Below are 19293 nucleotides of genomic sequence, written 5' to 3'. Positions count from 1 at the left end.
CAAGAATGCTGTGAGAGTCCAGCACCCAAGGACAGTAGCAGTATTAGGATAAGCCTGGAGAGATGGGCGGAAAATTTATTAGGAGTGACTTGTTCACTGCATGGATGAGGAGGGCAGGAAAGAAGAGAGCCTTTAGAACAACCTGACAGTTTCTGGCTTAACAAGGAGAGAAGAGTGATGCCACATCCCAAGATGGAGAAAATTAAGGAGAGATGAATCTGGGGACAAAAGGATAGAATAGGTCCTTTGGGACCCATGGATGATCCCAGTGGAGATATCCAGTCCTCAAGATGTTTAGACAGGAAGTCTAATCTGCATATACACCGTGCAATTACTCATAATCATAAAAGAAAATGGCCCTAGAGATTGATCAAGGAAACGGTGAAGAACGAAAAGAGAAAAAGAAGAATCCTGGAGAAGATACACACAGGCTGAGAACAAAGAGCCAGCAAAGGAAAGGGTGTAAACATGGAGCTGAAGCAGAGCCAGGAGAGAATGATGCCTCAAAAGCCAGAGGAGGCAAAGTTTTCAAAGAGGAAGAGCAGTTCCAGATGGGAATGGGTGAGGGAGCCATGCACACAGAAGGTAGACATGAGGAAGAGAAGAAAGCAGGCGAGGAGGGAAGCCACCACTAAAGGCACCCCCAACACACCAAAGAAGAAACAAGGAAGAGGAGGAACAAGCTGAAGATACACAGGCCAACATTTTCCAATGGAAGGTCATTCATTTGGAATGGAAGTGTGATGTGCCCATGCCCTACAGAGTGCACTGAGTCTGATAGTTCATTCTGGCACCCCGTCCAGGGCAGATCTGTCCAGGGCTGCCTCTAGGCATCTCTTCCAGTCCCTTGGTCACTGAAATACAAACATGGAAGTCATTCTGCTCCAATACTCCTGAAATCCCAAGGGACTTTCATGATCCCTTAGTAAGATCAGGCCCAGTTTTGGTTTTTTAAAGCATTGCCAGGTGAAAATGGAGCCCTTGATAAAATTTGGATGGGATTTTTCTGTTCCAGTTTGTGTAAGCAGAGCAGACATGATATAATCATACCACAGGGGCTCTTGGCTGAATCCACCTTCATAATTTCAACAACAACAACAAAAAAATACACACACACACATACACACATACTGTTCATCAATAATAAAATTAAAGTTTTAATAACATTTTCTCACCAGTTTCAAAAGTGTTATTAAAACTACTGGGAAACTTCTGATCTTTTTTAACAGTACTAGGTCTCAAACTTGGGGTCTTGTACATGCTAGGCAAGCCCCCTACCACTGAGCCACATCCCCATCCTCTGATTCTTTCTAAATCAATTCTTAACCTTTTTATTTACTAGTTCACACTGAATTTTTTCCTTGGAATTAAAATGCTCTCTGAGGAGTTTGTGCTGAATCCCTTGTTTGTCCCTACATTCAGTAGGTAGTACACTCTATTTTGGTGCTCTGTCTTTTTAAAGTTCAATGTCAGAACAACTTAATTGAAGGGCTGGCTTTATGGTAACTTTTTGGCCCTTGGAATTCTTGTTTTTTCTCCACAAGGTGCAGAAAATTTAACAAGAGGGAAGTGACTTGTATACTAGTTTCTATTTCAGCAATTATAATCACATCAAAACACTGATTTCCTCTTCTTATACCACATTGGAAAGGAATACAACTTAATTTTATTCTAAAACCTCTTTACTAGTAACTTCCAGTGAAACTGTTAGTTGCCAGTTACCTGATTCTCCTCTTTTCTAAACTCCTCACAGACAAAAGTTGCCTCAAAGACAAAGTTTTTCAAGAATTTTCCTTAAAGAAGTGCACTTTATACACTGAACAGTAGGGTGTGGATTAGATGTTAGCTTTTCTGTCAGAATGATAACAATCTTTCACATAGTTTTAGTGTGCCTATATGGATGGCCATGTTTGCCTCGGATACTTTTATTTGTTTTTTAAGAAATAAAATATCACAGATGTTTATTAAACCCCCTGGTTCCCTTCCCAACTCTATTTCTCCCCTTTCTTGAGTAAACATCATCTTTCACTTCATGTTTACTAGTCCCACACATATTTTTATTCATTCAATACAAAACGTTCCCATGAATGACACCTAATGTTTTACCTATCTTGAATGTTATGTAAATGTCATCCTGCTTTCCATTTCATTATGAACACACTTATTTCACTCAAATTTATGTTTATGCATTCGGAAATATATAGATCTATTACATGTATTTTAAATATACTGTGATAGTTTCCGTTGTACTAATATACCTTACCTCATTATCAGTTTTCTTATTAATGGAATCTTATACTTTTTATTTTGCCTATTTACTTTGTACACAGCCTGGAACAGAAGTACCAGGCTACTAGGTACACATTTTCAACCTCTCAAAATCGTCTCCACCTGCTCTTCTGTGTTGTGCCAGTTGACCTACACTGTCACATAAGCACAGAGCTTCAAGATAAAAACAACCCTGCCCCTTCCAGGTTTGCAAACTACTCCACTGCCTTGGGGAATAGGAGTTAGGTTGCCTAAATAGAATTGCTATTACAAAGATGAAGAGGCATTCAGGGCAAAACTGAATGAGAGATGCTCCAGAGAAAATAAAGTGTCCAACAGAGTGAGGTTCTGAATACGAAACAGCAGGGCATTTTAAAAAGCAGGAAATGATATAAATGTAGGAAGATGACCTAATATAAAGTAAATTGCCTTTTCTTGGCAAAATACTTCGACGCCAAAAAAATCAATTGATATAATTCAGATACTGCAGTCTCCTATAAAAGCAGCAAATCTGTCAAACTCCTTTGAATGCCAACAGCTTGTACTCAGACTAAACATCACCTGCAGACAATTCCTAGAGACTCCTAGAAGGGTCCTTTAAATGCCATATTTGTGCATACAAATTTACAAAGATAAACATTTTTCATCCTTCAGTCACCTGTTCACTGCCTGCCTTCTATGTATATGTGCTGTTTCAAAATATTGTAAAACAACTACCTCTAATATACATATGTGAGTATACATACATATATATGAGTTTGTGTGTGTGTGTGTGTGTGTGTGTGTGTGTGTAATCGAGGGTTAAACTTAGGGGCACTCAACCACTGAGCCACATTCCCAGCCCTATTTAATTTTATTTAGATACAGGGTCTCACTGAGTTGCTTTGAGCCCCGCTTTTGCTGAGATTGGCTTTGAACTCGAGATCCTCCTGCCTCAGCCTCCCAAGCCACTGCATTTCAGGCATGCACCACTATGCCTGGATTCTGATATAATTTATAAAAAGCTGGTAGCAATAACTGTCTCTTAAGAGAAATGTCAAGGAACCTGGGTATAAGGAAGAAGGATGAAAGACTATACAAGAATTATCTGGTCAGAATCAGTTAGTAATTTTTAAATGGCATTATGATTTCACCCTATTAATCCACAGATATTTAAGAATATCTTAGGATCTCATGTTTCCTTTTTTGCAAAGCCTGCCCACACTGCTCTGAAATGGCGCCCCGTTGCCTGAGCCCCCAACACATAAATCTCTCATGGAACCATGGGGCTTGTATTTGTTGTCTACTCACATGCCTTCTCCTTTTTTTTTTTTTTTTTCGCTCCTGGAGGACAGGACCTATGAATTTCACTCAAGATCCTCCACTCCAGGTTATGTACATGACATAGTTGCTGCTCAAAAGATATTTATAGAATAAGTACAGTGAAATGTTCTTTATCATTCAGTGATTTTAAAATGACCCAAGGAAATTATTCTTTACTTCTACTTGTTTTGCATATTGGTGCTCTTTAAAAGTCTTGCTTAGGGATGGAGGCCCAGCTCAGTGACAGAGTGCTTCCTACCATGCATGAAGCCTTAGGTTTAATCCCCAGCACCTCAAAACAATTTTTTGTTTAGAAAAAGAAAAAAAAATCTAGTGCTCAAAAATGTTTAAATTAAGCCATATAAGAGCAGGAATTTTGTCTATTTCATTAACTTCTGTGTCCCAAGCATACTTGGCCTACTGTCTCACACAAAATAAGTGCTAAATAAAGGTGCTGAATGAGTGAAAAGCCTTGGCTATGAAGTATCTATATACAGAACAGATCCAATTCCTTGTTTAAATTTCTTTATTTATTTTATTAATTGAAGGATGCCATAGTCTGTTATCTTGAATGTCCCCCAAAAGCCCATGTAGCAGAGGCTTGGTCCCTACCTCAGGACACTGTTGGAAGGTGGTAGAATTATTAGGTGGTCTTTAAAAGGAGTTAAGTCATTGGGGGAGTGTCCCTGAGGGGTGCTTATGACCCCTGCCCCTCCTCTTTCCCTCTTCTTTGCTTTCTGTCCTCTAGAAGGTGAGAAGTTTTCTCTGCCACAGGCTCCCACCATGATGTGCTACCTTACTGACTCTTATGGTCAGGGCCAATCAACTCTTATGGTTTGGATCTGGATTATCCCCCAAAACTCATGTGTTGGAAGCATGGTCACCGATACAGCAAGGCCTAGATGTGTGGCTTTTAGGCAATGATTAGGGCTCTGACCTCATCATTTGCTGAATTGTTCCATTGACAGATGAAGAGACTACTGGGAGGTGGGACCTAGCTGGAGGAAGGAAGTCAATAGGGGCATGCACTGGAAAAGTGTGTCTAGTCCCCCACCCCTTCTCTCTCACTCTGCTTCCAGGCTGCCACGAGCTGAGCAGCTTTCCTCCACCTTCTTCATGATGTTCGGCCTCACCTGGAGCACAGAGCAGTGGAGGTAGACAACCATGAACTGAACCTCTGAAATCAGGAGCCACAGGAAATCTCTCCTTCTCAGTTGTCCTTGACAGGTACTTTGGTCACAGTGATGAAAAGCTGACTGATACACTGACCATGCACTTAAACCTCCAAAACTGTGAACCAGAATAAACCATTCTTCCTTTAAGTTTAAATCATTCAATGATTTTTAAGTGATCCAAGGAATTTAGTCACACGTCTACTTGTTTTTCAGGTTGTTTAATAGGGAACGCAGCTCAGTGGTAGAGTGCTTGTCTACCATGCATGAGGGAGGGCCTGGGTTCAATTTCCAGCACCTCAAAAAAATGTTTAATTTATAGAAAGAAAAAAATTGAATGTTCAAGTATTTTTGTTTCAATAACAGAAAGCTGACTAACACAGGTGAAACAGACAAACATCAGATCTTCTGTCTTAACCATTTGAAACATGCAATTCAGTGGCATCAAGTACATTCACGTTGTTGGGCAGCTGTCACCATCTTTCTCTATTAGTTTTTTAGATTTTCAACCCCAAATCTGCAAAATAGCATTTCAAGTCATTATAAATAGAAAAGGGTAATTTTTCACATGATTGTAAATGGTAAGAAATTAGCTGCTTGGTTTTCCACCTTTTCCTATTTCAAATTAGTGCCTGGGGATGATCCATCTAGAAATCTCTTTCTCTTTCTACTTGTTGCACTCTCTCTTCCCCTCCCCCATCTTCCCATTTCTCTCTTTATACCCTCTCGCAACCATGTTCCTATTATTTATTGTTTTTTTTTTAAGAGAGAGAGAGAGAGAGAGAATTTATTTATTTAGTTAGTTAGTTAGTTCTCGGCAGACACAACATCTTTGTTTGTATGTGGGGCTGAGAATCGAACCCGGGCTGCATGCATGCCAGGCGAGCGCGCTACCGCTTGAGTCACATCCCCAGCCCCTCCTATTATTTATTCTGCACCTAAATTTAACTTTCTTATCACATGTTAGAGCATGAAAGGACTTGGAGATTCCAGAATCCAAACCCATATTTTACATATGAGGAAACAAAGTCCTATTTAAGAATGTATGAGTCTCTCAAAAACAACAGATGTCCAATGAAGGCATAAGAATAAGTTTCCTGGGACTGGGGTTGTGGCTCAGTGGTACAGCACTTACTTGCCTAGCATGTGTGAGACACTGGGTTCGATTCTCAGCACGGCATATAAATAAATAAATAATAAAGGCCCATCGACAACTTAAAAAAAATTTTTTTTTTTGAAGAACGAGTTTCCCTTCTGTTCACACATACTTCCTCCTTTCTCTGCATATTTCTTGGAGCAATAAGTTTGAAACGTATCTGCATTTAAATAAATATTTGTGATTCTAATGTCTAACACCTAGAGTGGATAGGTGGTTTTGGTGGTGGTGACGTGTGTGCAGAGTCAAACTAACCAGACTCTGTTTAGCATTCTGACAAACTATCTACTAAAAGTAGAGAAGGGAAAAGTATTTTTTAACTGACAATCCAAAGTGGAAAAACACAGGTCTATCCTCTAATTGATCCTCACCAACTCTACAATAAAAGAATAAGTAAACTGACCTTCTGGAATAGAAATATGGTCCTTGACTTTGTTGACTCAATAAAAAGAGCTCACTCCTGCGTTCCCTGACCAGTTGTTTCCTGATCCAGTTGATACAAATATGGCCTCCTGAGAAAGAGTCCCATCCACTCACACACAACCACCACTTTGGGAAACTGAGCCAGAGTATAAGCTCCCTTAGGACAAGGATCAACTATACCTCTGTTCTCCTGGACACCTAAGAAAGAGCTCTGCACACTGTTCCAGAGCTCTATTAATCATCAGGCCTCCCTGGTACACTGTGTTTTAGGATGATTGAGGACAACAGTGTGTACACTCATAGCATATCAGCACCCAATTAACATGTAGGCATAGGGATGCATGTCATGTGTAGAAGACCATGTGTGTTTCCATGGGTTTATTTGTGAACAGGTATGTCTGGGGTTCAAGATTTTTAATCAATCAGCAAACAGTGTTTCAGGACCTAATAAATACAGAGACCCACAAGTTTTAGAAGTAAAACCATTCCTGGCCTCTGGGAATGTATAAAATCCTCTCCAGTCTATGGAAGGCTTTTCCTCTCTTTTTTCCACCACACCCAAAGTCTCCTTCAACTAAAACTCATAACACCACCTCATTTTTTACATTTGCTTTTCCCTTTTGTGCACTCACTACCTTGTGCTATATTATACCTCGATTAGTTTTATTAGATCTTGTTTTTATTCCACAAATAAGAATTTATTGTCTTTCCCATACCCCCACCCAGAATGTAAGCTTCTCCATTTTATCCAACACTGCACCTGATGGCCAGCCCATAGGCCCTCAATAAATAACTGTTGAACAGTGGCTATTTCCTTCATGTCTATAAAACTTGAGCATCTACTACAGTGAGCAAAGTAAATACCCAAAAATTATATGACAAAATGTATAAGAGCTTCTCTCCATGGAGCTCAAAACAAGGTGTGTAAGCCATTCTAATTACCTTAATTTAGAATTAAGACTCTTCCATTTTTAAATTTTGAAATAGGGTCTGGGCTGAGTCTTGCAGGCCAGGCTTGACCTGTGACCCTCCTGCCCCACAGCCTCATGAGTGGCCATGATAGTGAGTTGTTTATAATGGAATCAGGGAAAGGCAAAGAAGAGAGAAGTATGTGAGAATTCTGTGAGTCAATGATGGAAAATTAATAAAATACAGATTTAGGATAAATGACCATGAACTAAAAACCTTCTGCAGACATTCCAGAAGCAGTTTTTTCCTAAAGTATAAAATAATAAACTGAATTTTAAGCCCAAATTACCATGCAAGTGTTCTCATGTGAAACAAAGAATGTGCTTGTTCTTTTTAGAGGCTTTAGACTCCATGTGGCATGGAATCTACTGTAAATGCTCACTGTAATCTGCACTGTCCAATACAACAGCCACTAGCCACGTGTACCTATTATGTAGTTGTAATGTGGCCAATACAACCAGGAAAGGAATTCTTAAATTTTCCTTAATTTTGGTTATTTTAATTTTAATTAGCCACATAGGGCTACTGGCTACCCTACTGAGCAGCACAGCTACAGGGGGTTTGATATATAAGCTCCTTGACTGGGTCCTTGCCTGTTCTCTAGCTCCTCTTCTGCTTCTCTCCCTCCCCACAGAATCAACTCTTGCAAGGCCAAACTGCTGTTTCATACCTCCATGGCTCTGCAGACGCCAGCCCCTTTGCCTTAAATACTCTCCCTATCCAACTGAAAATTTCATCAAAATCCCATTTAGATTTCGTTCCTTGGGACAACTTTCCCTAACCTCCCTATCTCAGCCCACTGCTGCCACAATCCACCATTGCCTCCTCTGTATTTCTCTGAATCCATTTCTGTTCCTATTCTCATTATCCTGTAGCTTTAATTTGTTTTCTGTGACACCAAGGATTTACACTAATTTTGAAGGCAGGTCTTATTTATCCCTCCATCCTGGTCATGGGTGTGCCCATCCATCATATAATACATCATATAATACAATACATAATATGTGTTTGCCGACAACATTATTCATTTTTAAGCATGCATAATGTTCTATGAAAATAATTTTCTGAGAATTGACAACCACTTTATGGTTACTTGGGCCAATATTTATTAAAAGGCAAATCTTCATACTAATAAAAAGTTCTTAGAGTAATAGTTAAGGGTCTACTTAACTCAAACCCTATCAACATAATAGTTCAGTAGAAACCAAGAATATAGATGTTCCCTGGCACAAAATCCTACCAATAGCTCCTCCTTCTTTTTTAAAAATTTTTTTAGTTGTAGATAGACACAATACCTCTATTTATTTATCTTTAAGTGGTGCTGAGAATCGAAACCAGGGCCTCACACATGCTAGGCACATGCTCTGCCACTGAGCCATAACTCCAGGCCTAGCTGCTTCTTCTGATGTAAATCTCTTGGATTTCAGAAACTGATCTTGCCATTGATCTGTCCCCAGTGGCTAAGGTGACTTTTCAGGGAGACAGGGAAGAGGTTCAGAAGCAAAAAAAGAAGATCTCATTTAAGACTCTCCATGGTCATGGTCATGGGAATTTAAAATAATCTATCTTTGCTGCACCCCCCTATCCAATCCTACCTCCAAGAAGGAAATAATTAAAATCCTTTTTAACATGAAAAATAATGACCTTGGGTGATGTGTGTCCATCCAATGACATGTTATCCAAAAGGAATTGTGTGTTCTCCTAATTTCTTGACAAAGATTTTATTCAAGAAATATTCCTAGAGGGTATCATCATGCATCTTTTGTAATGTTATCTGGCCCAATAGCCACACTTTTAAACTCATGATTTTCCAACTAATTTTTTATTTGGATTCCCACACAACTATTCCTATAGAGTCAGCTCTTGGTGAATACATTGCTGTAAGCCTTGTTTGTATAATTCCCAAATATCAAGCATGTGTTAAATATATCTTACAAATGTCTATTCTTCCTGCCCTCCAGGAAGGTACAGTTCAGTAATGCAAACAAGGAAGTACACAGTGAACAGATACATGCATGCTTGTGGGCACAGCAATAGCAGCAGGCATTGAAGAAAATGGATTTCAGGAAGAATATGAATCCAAAGGACCATATCTTCAAAGTAGATATAAATTTGACTTTTGTTTTATTAATTTGGCAGTTTCATTTTCTTTTTAAAATGCACAAATGGTACTTTTGAATGTAATGAATGATGATTTAATAAATGACTCAGGGCTGTACAATCATTTAGATAAATCTTACATTTTCCCATAATATTAGTAGATTTTAAATAATCTTTTTTCTGGTTTTCCTTTTCCCTTGCCCAAAACAGATCTCCCAGAATCTTAATAGAATGTGTTTCAAAAAGACAAAAGCCAAAGATATTTTCTGAGGATCCTGATGAATAATGTGAGATAAGATGTCCTAAATTCAAATATAGGGACATCAATTTCTTTTTTTTAACTTCCTTATAAAATCTGCTCACCTAGGGAAAAAAAAAACACTGATTAAGTCTAAAAATTATGTTCTAAATTTTATTGGAATTGCCAGTGTATTCTAATATAAAATGCATTTATTTCCAAAATGTATTATTGCTACTTGGAAAAGGCAGATCTGGTTTTCAAAGATGATGCTTTAAGGTTAAAAATGAAGATAGTGACCTCAAATCTCTCACAATTTGTAAGGCTGGCATGCCATCTATCTCAATAATGCCTAACAAGAATGTCAAATGGACAGAAACAGCCATGGTAAGCAGGTGCTTGAAGCTGACAGTGATTGCTGTATTTGAGGTGATGGGAACAGCATTTCCATTAGTTCAAGTGAAATACAATGCCCTGCCAACCATTGGTATCAGTGTATTCAATCCCCCTACTGTAGGTGTCCATTTTCTGTTGCTGCAATTAAAAATCAGTTGATATAGAGTCAAAATGTTGTACATTCTTCCCCTATCCCTTTCCCTGTCACTGTGTTTCCAGCTTCACCGGAAGAACATGTCACTATGGTAACCAATCCCTCTGGTGCACAGACCAAGTCAACCTTTCTAGTCAGATTGCCAGGCAGAGTAACACAGAATCAGAGCCCTGGATGGAATCACCAGAAGCCATAAATTCCATCCCCTTGTCTCTAAGTGGAGTTAACTCATGCCAGAAAAAAGGATATCTGTCTTGTTCTAGAAGGTGTTCAAGAATATCCTGCCAGTATTTGCCAGTCATTATTAACATGAATTCTCCCCATGTTTCAGCTAACTTCCTGCCATTTCCATTTTAAAGAAAGCAAAAAGAACAGATAAAATAACACTTAAGAAATCTGAAAACTGTCACCCGTTGTCAAAAACAACTCTACCTCCTTCCTCATTTTCCTACTTTCTCAATCCAAGCCCAAGTTGCTCTCTTCTGAAATCCCCTAACATCCTATACATCTTTATAAAGTTGTAGAGCTCCAAATGGGTCACGTGGCTCTAATAAGAACCTGGTCATGAAGCAGATAGGATATCTGTATTATGAACACACCCGTAACTAAATCAGCTGAAATCCCTAGTCATTCTAAAGAAGCTACAAAGCAAACACCAAGATGGATTCTCTCTAAACCCACCTCACCTCCTAAATGTGAACTGGTCTCCTAGACTGTACCCAGTGCCTGTCTTTCTCAAATAGTTGACTTTTCAAATTAATTTTTTCTAATGTTTCAACACTTTTGTAAATCAAAGAACAAAATTGGTTCTTACAAATGCTATTTTAAAACATCAGTAACCTCAACAGCATTATGATAGGATACACTAAGAACTGCTTTATGTCCTGGGCTCAAAGCATCTTGCAAATAATAGCATCATTATCACCTTAGTATCCATATTAGTAGTTGAAGTCAATGAAATATTGAGGAGGGGGCATGACTCACAAAACGTGCATATCTTCTCAGGCTGCAGCCCTGATATTTCTTCAGATCAATATTAACACACATCACACCCAAAGAATATTTCAGTGGGGTGATGGTACAGGATGGTTCACGACATATAAATCATACAAGATTTACAAGTTGCATCAAATAAGGAGAATTTTTCATTTATGTTATCATGTTAATGTGTTGAATAAAATGTTATCAATTAGCAAATGCAGCTTGTTTTCTGTTTTGGCGTATTTTGTATATTTTTCATGTAAGTGCTCTGAAAACCACATTTTTTTCTCTGAAATTCCAACTTTGGTATTACTTTTGTTGTGCTTATTAAACCCTGCTGTTATTTATTGCACATAACTCACTTTTTTGTCAACCACTTTTTCAAAAGGAGAAATTTTTTTAATTGTGACATGCTACTACCCGGCCAACAGGTTTTGAAACGCTGTACACGAAGGTTGGTGATGTATTGATGTTTATATGACCAATGATTTTTCCCTCTGTTTTCCTTGTTTGGATCAGTTCGACATCTAAAAGATGAAGAATCTGAGTCTATTACACGGACATATCAGTATTAGAAGAAGGGCTTCTTCAAAGAACAACGATATAGATTCGCTTCCCTCTCGGATGCTAATGAAGCGTTATCCTGGATAACAACCCTGGGCCATGAGATTTCACGCGAATCTGGACACACAAGAGCAAGACAAGGAGCCTCCACCGCTTTCCATTACCATCTATGGGAAGGTAAGTTCGGGCACTCGGGGGTGCAGACAGGCCTGGGTAAATGGACAGCTAGTGGCCGGAAGCAGAGGCCAGGGGCTGCAGGGCCTACCCAGAGGCACCAGGCTCTCTGCAGCGCCACGCCTCGCGCCTTCTGCTTACCTTTCCGAATGAGGGCAGCGATCTCCGGGTCGAAGCCCTGCCGGTGGCACTTCCTCCAGAGGCCCATGTTGGTGGAGTTGTACTGTCGGCTGCACTCGTCCGCTGGGCTCATGGCGAAGAGCTGCCGGCGATTCCGGGCCCGGAGGAGTTTGCCCTCCCAGCGGTCCAGGCGTGAGCGGCTGGCCCGGAGCGGCAAGTTGTTGTTGTTGTTGTAAATAAAGCCAGGGTCAACCCGGCGAGTATTGAAGGCCTTGCACCTGTCCCTGTGCTTCCTAGCGTCGGTCTCGTACCAGTGGTCGGAGCAGATGGCCACAGCCAGCATGCCCAGGGCGCAGAGCGCTAGCGAGAGGCCGGTGTAGAGCAGTAACCTTCCGGCAGCCATGCCTCCGCTTCGCGGCTACACCATGGGCATGATCCGCCGCAGCCTCGCCTTCCCTCCGCGCGCCCGGAACAAAGCGGCGGGCGACCGAGCTGGGGGATGGGGACAAGAGGGGGACTCGCGCCGCGGCGCCCCCTCGGCCCCTGCCTACCGGTGCACGGCCCGGGGACTGCGGAGATGGGGGCGGGCAGCCTAAAAAGTTCTGATCCGGCGAGACTCCTGCGGGCTCCTGGGCATCCTCCGGGGCAGGTGCAGCCTCAAGCGGCGGCGAACTCCACACTGCCGCTTCCCGCCCCCTCCCCGCAGCGCAGAAAGCTACTGCTCCAAGGCGGCTGCCTCGGCGCTCAGCCGAGTTTCGGGCGCCACTGCCCTCGGCCGCGAAACTAAATGCCAAGTGTCCGCAACTGCGGTGGAGCTTGCTGGGATTTCTTTGTGCAACGTAGAGACCGGACCGACTCTCCTGATTTCTGGGGAAGATGAGGGTGGGTGCTGTCAAGAGGAGCCACTAGTCGACAGGATGAATTGAAACACCCCCGATGTGGCCGCCTGGCGAAGGAAACCTCCAGATGCCAAGGACAACTGTCCTGAGTCTCGCCCGGGTCTCTCTCTCAGGGACTCTCCCCCTTTCCGTCCGTAAGCAAAGACCTGGGATGCGCACCCAGAAATGTTCTTCCTCTCTGGGTCGGGTCTTTAAAAAGAAAAAATCCGTTCCCTGGTCACCAGCAGGTCCCTTGTTCCTTCTGGCCCACGCGGGGCTCTCAGAAGCGGGCTTCCCACGGACGCACGGTCTTTGCCCACCTTTCCCCGCGAGCTCCCGTGTTGCCTGCCTCTGGCCTCTCCATTCAGGCGTCCCCTCCAGCGGACGGCGTGGACACCCGAGCGGCGTTACGGGACGAGTTCTGGCCTGGGGTTTGCGGAGACTGGGCGGTAGCTGACTGGAGCAGGGGGCGGGCTGCGCAGAGGAGGGCGCACAGCGCTGGGCGAGCAGCGCCGCGCGCTCGGAGCTCCGCGCACAGCGCCTTCAACACCATGGACAGGGTCGCGCAGTCGCTGCGCGCTGTCAGCCCCTCAGCTAGCCCCCGGGGCGTCTTGCTGCTCTCTCCAGCGAGGTTTTCTCCTTGGAGTGTCCACCGAATGCTTCCAGACCCTCCTCTGCCTCACTTCATCTGGCTTCCCGCATCCCCGAGAGCGAGCTGCCCAGGTGCACAGAAATTGCTGCAGGCACGGAGGAAAACCTGGTCCCGGCTCCTCAAAATAACCCGCCCCCTTCTGCCACCTGAGCCCTGGTACTCTAGCACCGCGTCTGCTCTGTCCAACTAGGGTCAGCCGCTCTCAGATTGCACCATTTTCTTCGCAGCCCACTCAGACGCCGACATGCCGGCTCACTCGCAAGCGTGCACAGAATCCAGTCCAAGCCTCGGCGTCCAGCAATCAGGCTCCAGATGCACGATGGTCGCGGAGGTGAATGGGGCGGGGGGGTGGGGGAGGGAGGCTGGGTCGCCGGTCTTCCCCTCCCAGCTTCCTGCTCTAGCGGCTGCTGCTCCAAGGCCTGCCTGGCTCGGATCCCTGACTGCGCCCCGGGGGCTTGAGAAATAGCATCGCCCGGGTGTGGGCGCCGGAGGAAGCCGCTGCCGCGCTGGCTTGCTCGGGCGCCGGGCGCTGCAGCCTTGGCTAAAACCCACAGACGAGAACACGGAGCGCGCAGCCAAAAGCTAGTGATGTCATCCGTGCAACGTGAGCCTCATCTCTTATTTTTCTAGCCTTCTTAAAGATAAACTGCACCATTTCCCAGGCACGAAATGTCTAAGCCTTATTCTTTGACCAGGCAAGTCAATGGTGTCTAGGTAGGTATGTGCCCAACCACTTCCATATGTATGCACATATACATATGTGTGGCATGTAGCATGTTTACATGTATATTATAAATTTAGGGATGGCTCTTTTGAACCATGGAAAATTCCTTCAAATCCAACACAGTTCTTTGAAGAAAAGACTGCCTATTGCAGAATCGGCTTTTATAGGAGCTGGGCAAGCTCCTGCGTCCAGGTTTCAATAGCTGGTTTGCCTTTGATGGTTGTCTTCTCCTGGGAAGCCACAGGCACTACCTTGCTAGCTACAGGCGTTTCCACCCAGAGCTGAGCAAAGAGTGACCGCCGGGTTCACCGCCCAGCCCCAGTCCAGCCCCAAGCTAGCGCCCTGAACCCCAACACACACACACCTACACCTGCCCTCCCTCCTCGCAGGAAAAGAAAGAAGAAATTTGATCTGTACTTTCAAGACCAGAAAAAGAATTTTAATAAGAGGGGAGGGTTAGTAAATATTTTGAAAATGTTGGGGGGCTTGTGCTTTGAGGGGAGGCAGGGTTAAAGGCAATCTCAATGCAGGGTGTGTCATTTTCTGAGAGTGACAGCTGGGTCTGGGTTCTGCAGGGGCACTGGGAGGTAATGCTGGACCCCGGACCTTGATCCAGTGGCCCCCAGGCAAGCCCGTTTCATCCCAACCCCCGCCCCCTTCTTCGCTCACGTGAGACCGAGCCGCAAAGGCTGGGAGCCTCCCTCCCAGCTCCAGATACTGGGGTTTTCACTCTTAAAGCACACCATTCTTTTTCACACTCCAAAGCCAAGGTCCCGCACTGCCGAGTAAAGAGCTGTCCTGGGGAAAGAGAGTGCCAGGCAGCCTGCTTTGCACAACGAGGATTGCAAGTCAAAATGAGCACACCTCCACCATATTCTTTTTGTCTTTTTTTTTTCCCTCTGCTCCCTGCATTTTAAAAATCGCGAACAAGGCCTTTCAGTGCCATCTAGTGGGGGAGGGGCGTGCCTTGCTTTTCGCCCCCGAATTCTGCAATGGGATTTACTGAAGGGACAGCAGAGCCTGAGGATGCTGCTGGGTTCTTGGGTGCCAGACACGTGCCCTGTGCCAGTCCTCACCCTCGAGGTTCCCTAGGATATCACTGCAAAGCCAAGTGACTTTGGCCACAGTATCTTCTCAACTTCCTTTCTACCTCCTCTTACCAATTCTTCCACCCCCTGCCCTGGCCCTGAAAATAGTGAACCACAGCGCACACACTGGGAACACATGAGGCTATTGTAAATTTCTGAAGCTGTTTTCCTCCCTAAAGCACAGAGCATTTTTAAGGTAAGAGGGAGCCTGCATACCATAACAGGAAAGAAGAAGAGGGGTGAAATGACACCTACAAGGTCACTTGGGAAATTCCACCCAGTCAGCATTACAACCTCAGTCTTCTGGTTCCTGACTCTCCCGGCATCCTTAGAACCAGCTTCTGAGACCTTCAGCAGGCAGGCCAGGCAGTGCCTACTCAGAGTAGGAATACCTGCTCATTTGTCACTGACTTTCCTCCCTCAGTGGTCAGTTCACCCTTTCTTGGTCTTGCTTTTTAACTTCCCTCTGACCTGTACCTTAGGCCTGCTTCCAAGGATGTGCCTTGTGCACTCACCCATGGATCTCAGCAGGCTTGTGTTTCAGTCTTTGCATGGAAAAGGGATCTGGAGGGACATTGCTCTCCTCTTTTCAAACATCACTAACATTCCAGTTTTTGTCCTTGGTGAAATCCTGAAAATCCTGTGAATGATGTTAATCAAGATCTCCTTTGAAGTGCAATTATTTGTGATCAGCCTTATACCATTTGGGGATGATCTTGGTCTTTGGGGCTCAGAAGATGGTGGATCCTTCTGTTAGGAGATAGGGCACAGGGAAGGGACTGCCCTTTAGGACTCTTGGCACCCCCAAGGCCCTCAATCCCCATCCAATAATCTACCAAGCTCCTTCCTGACAAGGGAAACTGAGTCATCTGGAGGTAAAGGGAGGAAGCTAGAAGACCACAAGGGGAATTTCAGACCATGAAGGAAAAGTCCCCTATCTTGTGCATGTGCAATAGCCCAAGGGACTGACCTAAGTTAACTTGTAGCTAGTTGACATTTAACTTATCATTAACACTGTGGTTTGCTCCCCCTCTGTGCTTTGGGGGAGGGTTAATCATGTGTAAAGAGAAGAAATTGTGTTAAATTCATCTGTCATTCAACGTGCCAATCAACCCCACATCCACTCAGGCGAGAAGGGAGAGTACTAACACAGTCCAATAGTAGTGAGCTGTACTATGTGGACCTGGCCTTGAGCTACTCTGCAGCTCATCCCACTCTGCTCTCTCTGAGTGTTTTCTTTCAAGTTTACTCCATTCTTTGCTTGGGATGTCAAGAACCTGGACAGGGAACTCCCTGAGGAAGCTTGCCCTTGTGCTAGTAACACTTGCTCTATACTATAGGAATGCATGGTTCTTTTTTCAGTTGAGTGATCTAGGTTTCTGCCCTGTTTTCTTCCATTTCCTTCCACCCTGTTATTACAGCATCACTGTCTCCATGTTTCTAAGCCATTCCTTCCCACTGACACCAACACTGTCCTAGATCATAAAATCTCAGAATCAGAAGAGACTTTGGAGTCTGCCATACAATAATGCATAATTCTCTCTCAGAACATTTCCTAAAAAGTGAATGGCCAGCTTCTGCTTGCATACTTGAAGAGATGAGAAATTCACTCTATCAGCAAGTGGCCCACTCTACTGTCAGTGTGGATGGTTGTTAGATAGCTCTTCCTCATACTGAGCCTTATTCTAGGTCCCTGTAACTCCTACCCATTGGCCTTATTTTTACTCTCAGATGACATTGATTCATCTTCCATAGAATATTCCTTCTGATACTTGACATTAGCCATCAAAGTCTTCTTTCCTCCAAGCCAGATGCCCCTTGCTCATCGATGCCTTCTGCTAGCTTGTCTGTGGTTTGTGATACCTCCTGTGGTCCTTTTAGTTAATACCTTCTCCATCTGCAAGTCATGTGAATCCATGAAGAAGAAAATTTGATCAGTCTGTCTCATTTATACATGACCCATGTAGAGTTCTGATGATCCTGGCTTCCTCTTCTGGAAGCCCACAGTCATGCCCTTTGTATGCATCTTAGAATCTTGCCCCAGAATGGCATTAAGATCACTGATCTGGTATATGAAGAACTCAAAAAACTTAACACCAGAAAAACAAACAATAAATGGGCTAAGGTGCTAAACAGACAATTCTCAGAAGATGATATACAATCAGTCAAAAAAATATATGAAAAAATGTTCAATAACTCTAGTAATTAGAGAAATACAAATCAAAACCACTCTAAGATTTCATCACATGCTAGTCAGAATGGCAGTTATCAATAATACAAGCAACAATAAGTGTAGGTAAGGATGTAGGGGAAAAGATACACTTATTCCTTGCTGGTGGGGCTGCAAATCGGTGCAACCAATCTGGAAAGCAGTATGGAGAATTCCTTAGAAAACTGGAATGGAACCACTATTTGACCTAGCTATCCCACTCCTTGGTTTATACCCCAAAGACTTAAAAACAGCATACTATAGTAACCCAGCCACTTCAATTTTTATAGCAACACAATTCACAATTGCTAAACTGTGGAAGCAACCTAGATGCCCTTCAATAGATGAATGGATAAAAAAAATTATGGTACATATATACAATGGAATATTACTCAGCCATAAAGAATGGTGAAATTATGGCATTTGCTGGTAAATGGATGGAGTTAGAGAATATCATGCTAAGCCAATCTCAAAAAACCAAATGCTGAATGTTCTCTCTGATAAGCTGATGCTGACCCATAATGAAGGGGGCATGGGAAGAATGGAGGAACTTTGACTAGACAAAGGGGAGGGAGGAAAGGGAATGGGAGAATGGGGGTAGGAAAGATAGTGGATTGAGATGAACATCTTTACCCTAGGTACATGTATGACTGCACATGTGGTATGACTCTACATCGTGTACAACCAGAGAAATGAAAAGTTGTGCTCCATTTGTGTACAATGAATCGAAATGCATTCTGATATCATGTATAACTACTTAGAACAAATTTTAAAAAGCAATACTAAAACCTTTTAATAAAATTGTAATGAGACTTTCAAAAAAGATGACTGATTTTCTGTTTGTGAAATCTAGATTTTTAGATTTTTTTATTAGTAATTCTAATTGTTCACGTGCACCTTTTTTAAAAGCAATGTTCACATTCTGCAAGCTCTATCTAGGTTCTCCAGCAGAGGCTGAGATATTGACAGCTCTCTACATTTCCTGGTTCACCTAGAACAGAGGAAGGCTGAACTACAGTTTGTTCACTCATTCATTCTGCACTGTCTTCATCTACCATATTCACTCTACTCCACACTCCACCTTCAGTCTGAAAATCCTCTTTGACATCGTCAATTAGAAGCAAAATAAAAGTTGATAAAGAATGCTCCCTCTTTGCCATCTATCAATATACTACATGAGTTTCCCAGAGAAAGACCTCCTACATATTCTTATTGTTGTTTTCATAATTGATTTTGCCCAGTTTGAATGTTATGTGTAACCCAAAAGAGATGTTGAGCTTTTACCCTTCCAACACAGTTCCCCAAGTCTGTGGCATGCTAGTATCTATGCTTGAGCAGGTACGCTTCTTTCTTTACAAAGACCTTCTTTCTAAATCTCAGCTTATTAGTCACATTGCTTAGCTTCCCTCCTTCTTTTTTCTCCCATAGGATCATTTAAGCAAAAGGCTCTTTTCGCTGTGTTCCTGGGCATCTAGATCTACTCCTTGTTTTTATTTTCTTCTTCTGCCACCATCCCACCATATTAATCTCCTTAAATTCTACAGTTATCTTTTATTCAAAATTCTGCATAGTCCTTCTGCCTGCACAATAAAGCCCCAAGCCATTACACCCCTACCAGACCCTGCCCAAGTCTTCAGCCTGTTTTCTAAAGCAAACCTCCACACTAGACACACCCTCCAACATGTCTGAAAAGCCTCATGCTGGCATCATTCCTTTCACCCATAA

General features: G+C 43.1%; 1 protein-coding gene across 1 annotated transcript in view; it reads right to left on the bottom strand.

The window, feature by feature from the left end:
* Window positions 1-18117, bottom strand: part of TMEM178B (transmembrane protein 178B) — a 357117-nt gene extending 339000 nt beyond the window's left edge. The window contains exon 1 of the mRNA XM_081284116.1: window positions 12039-18117. Coding sequence (XP_081140242.1) covers window positions 12039-12420 — 382 coding nt within the window. The 5' untranslated portion in view covers window positions 12421-18117. The remainder of the gene's footprint in view (window positions 1-12038) is intronic.
* Window positions 18118-19293: the final 1176 nt, after the last annotated feature.

This window comes from Spermophilus citellus, assembly GCF_964194105.1.
Source record: "Spermophilus citellus genome assembly, chromosome: 3".
Classification (NCBI taxonomy): domain Eukaryota; kingdom Metazoa; phylum Chordata; class Mammalia; order Rodentia; family Sciuridae; genus Spermophilus; species Spermophilus citellus.
Note: the sequence above shows the minus strand (reverse complement) of the source record. Positions and strands in the feature narration are given on the sequence as shown.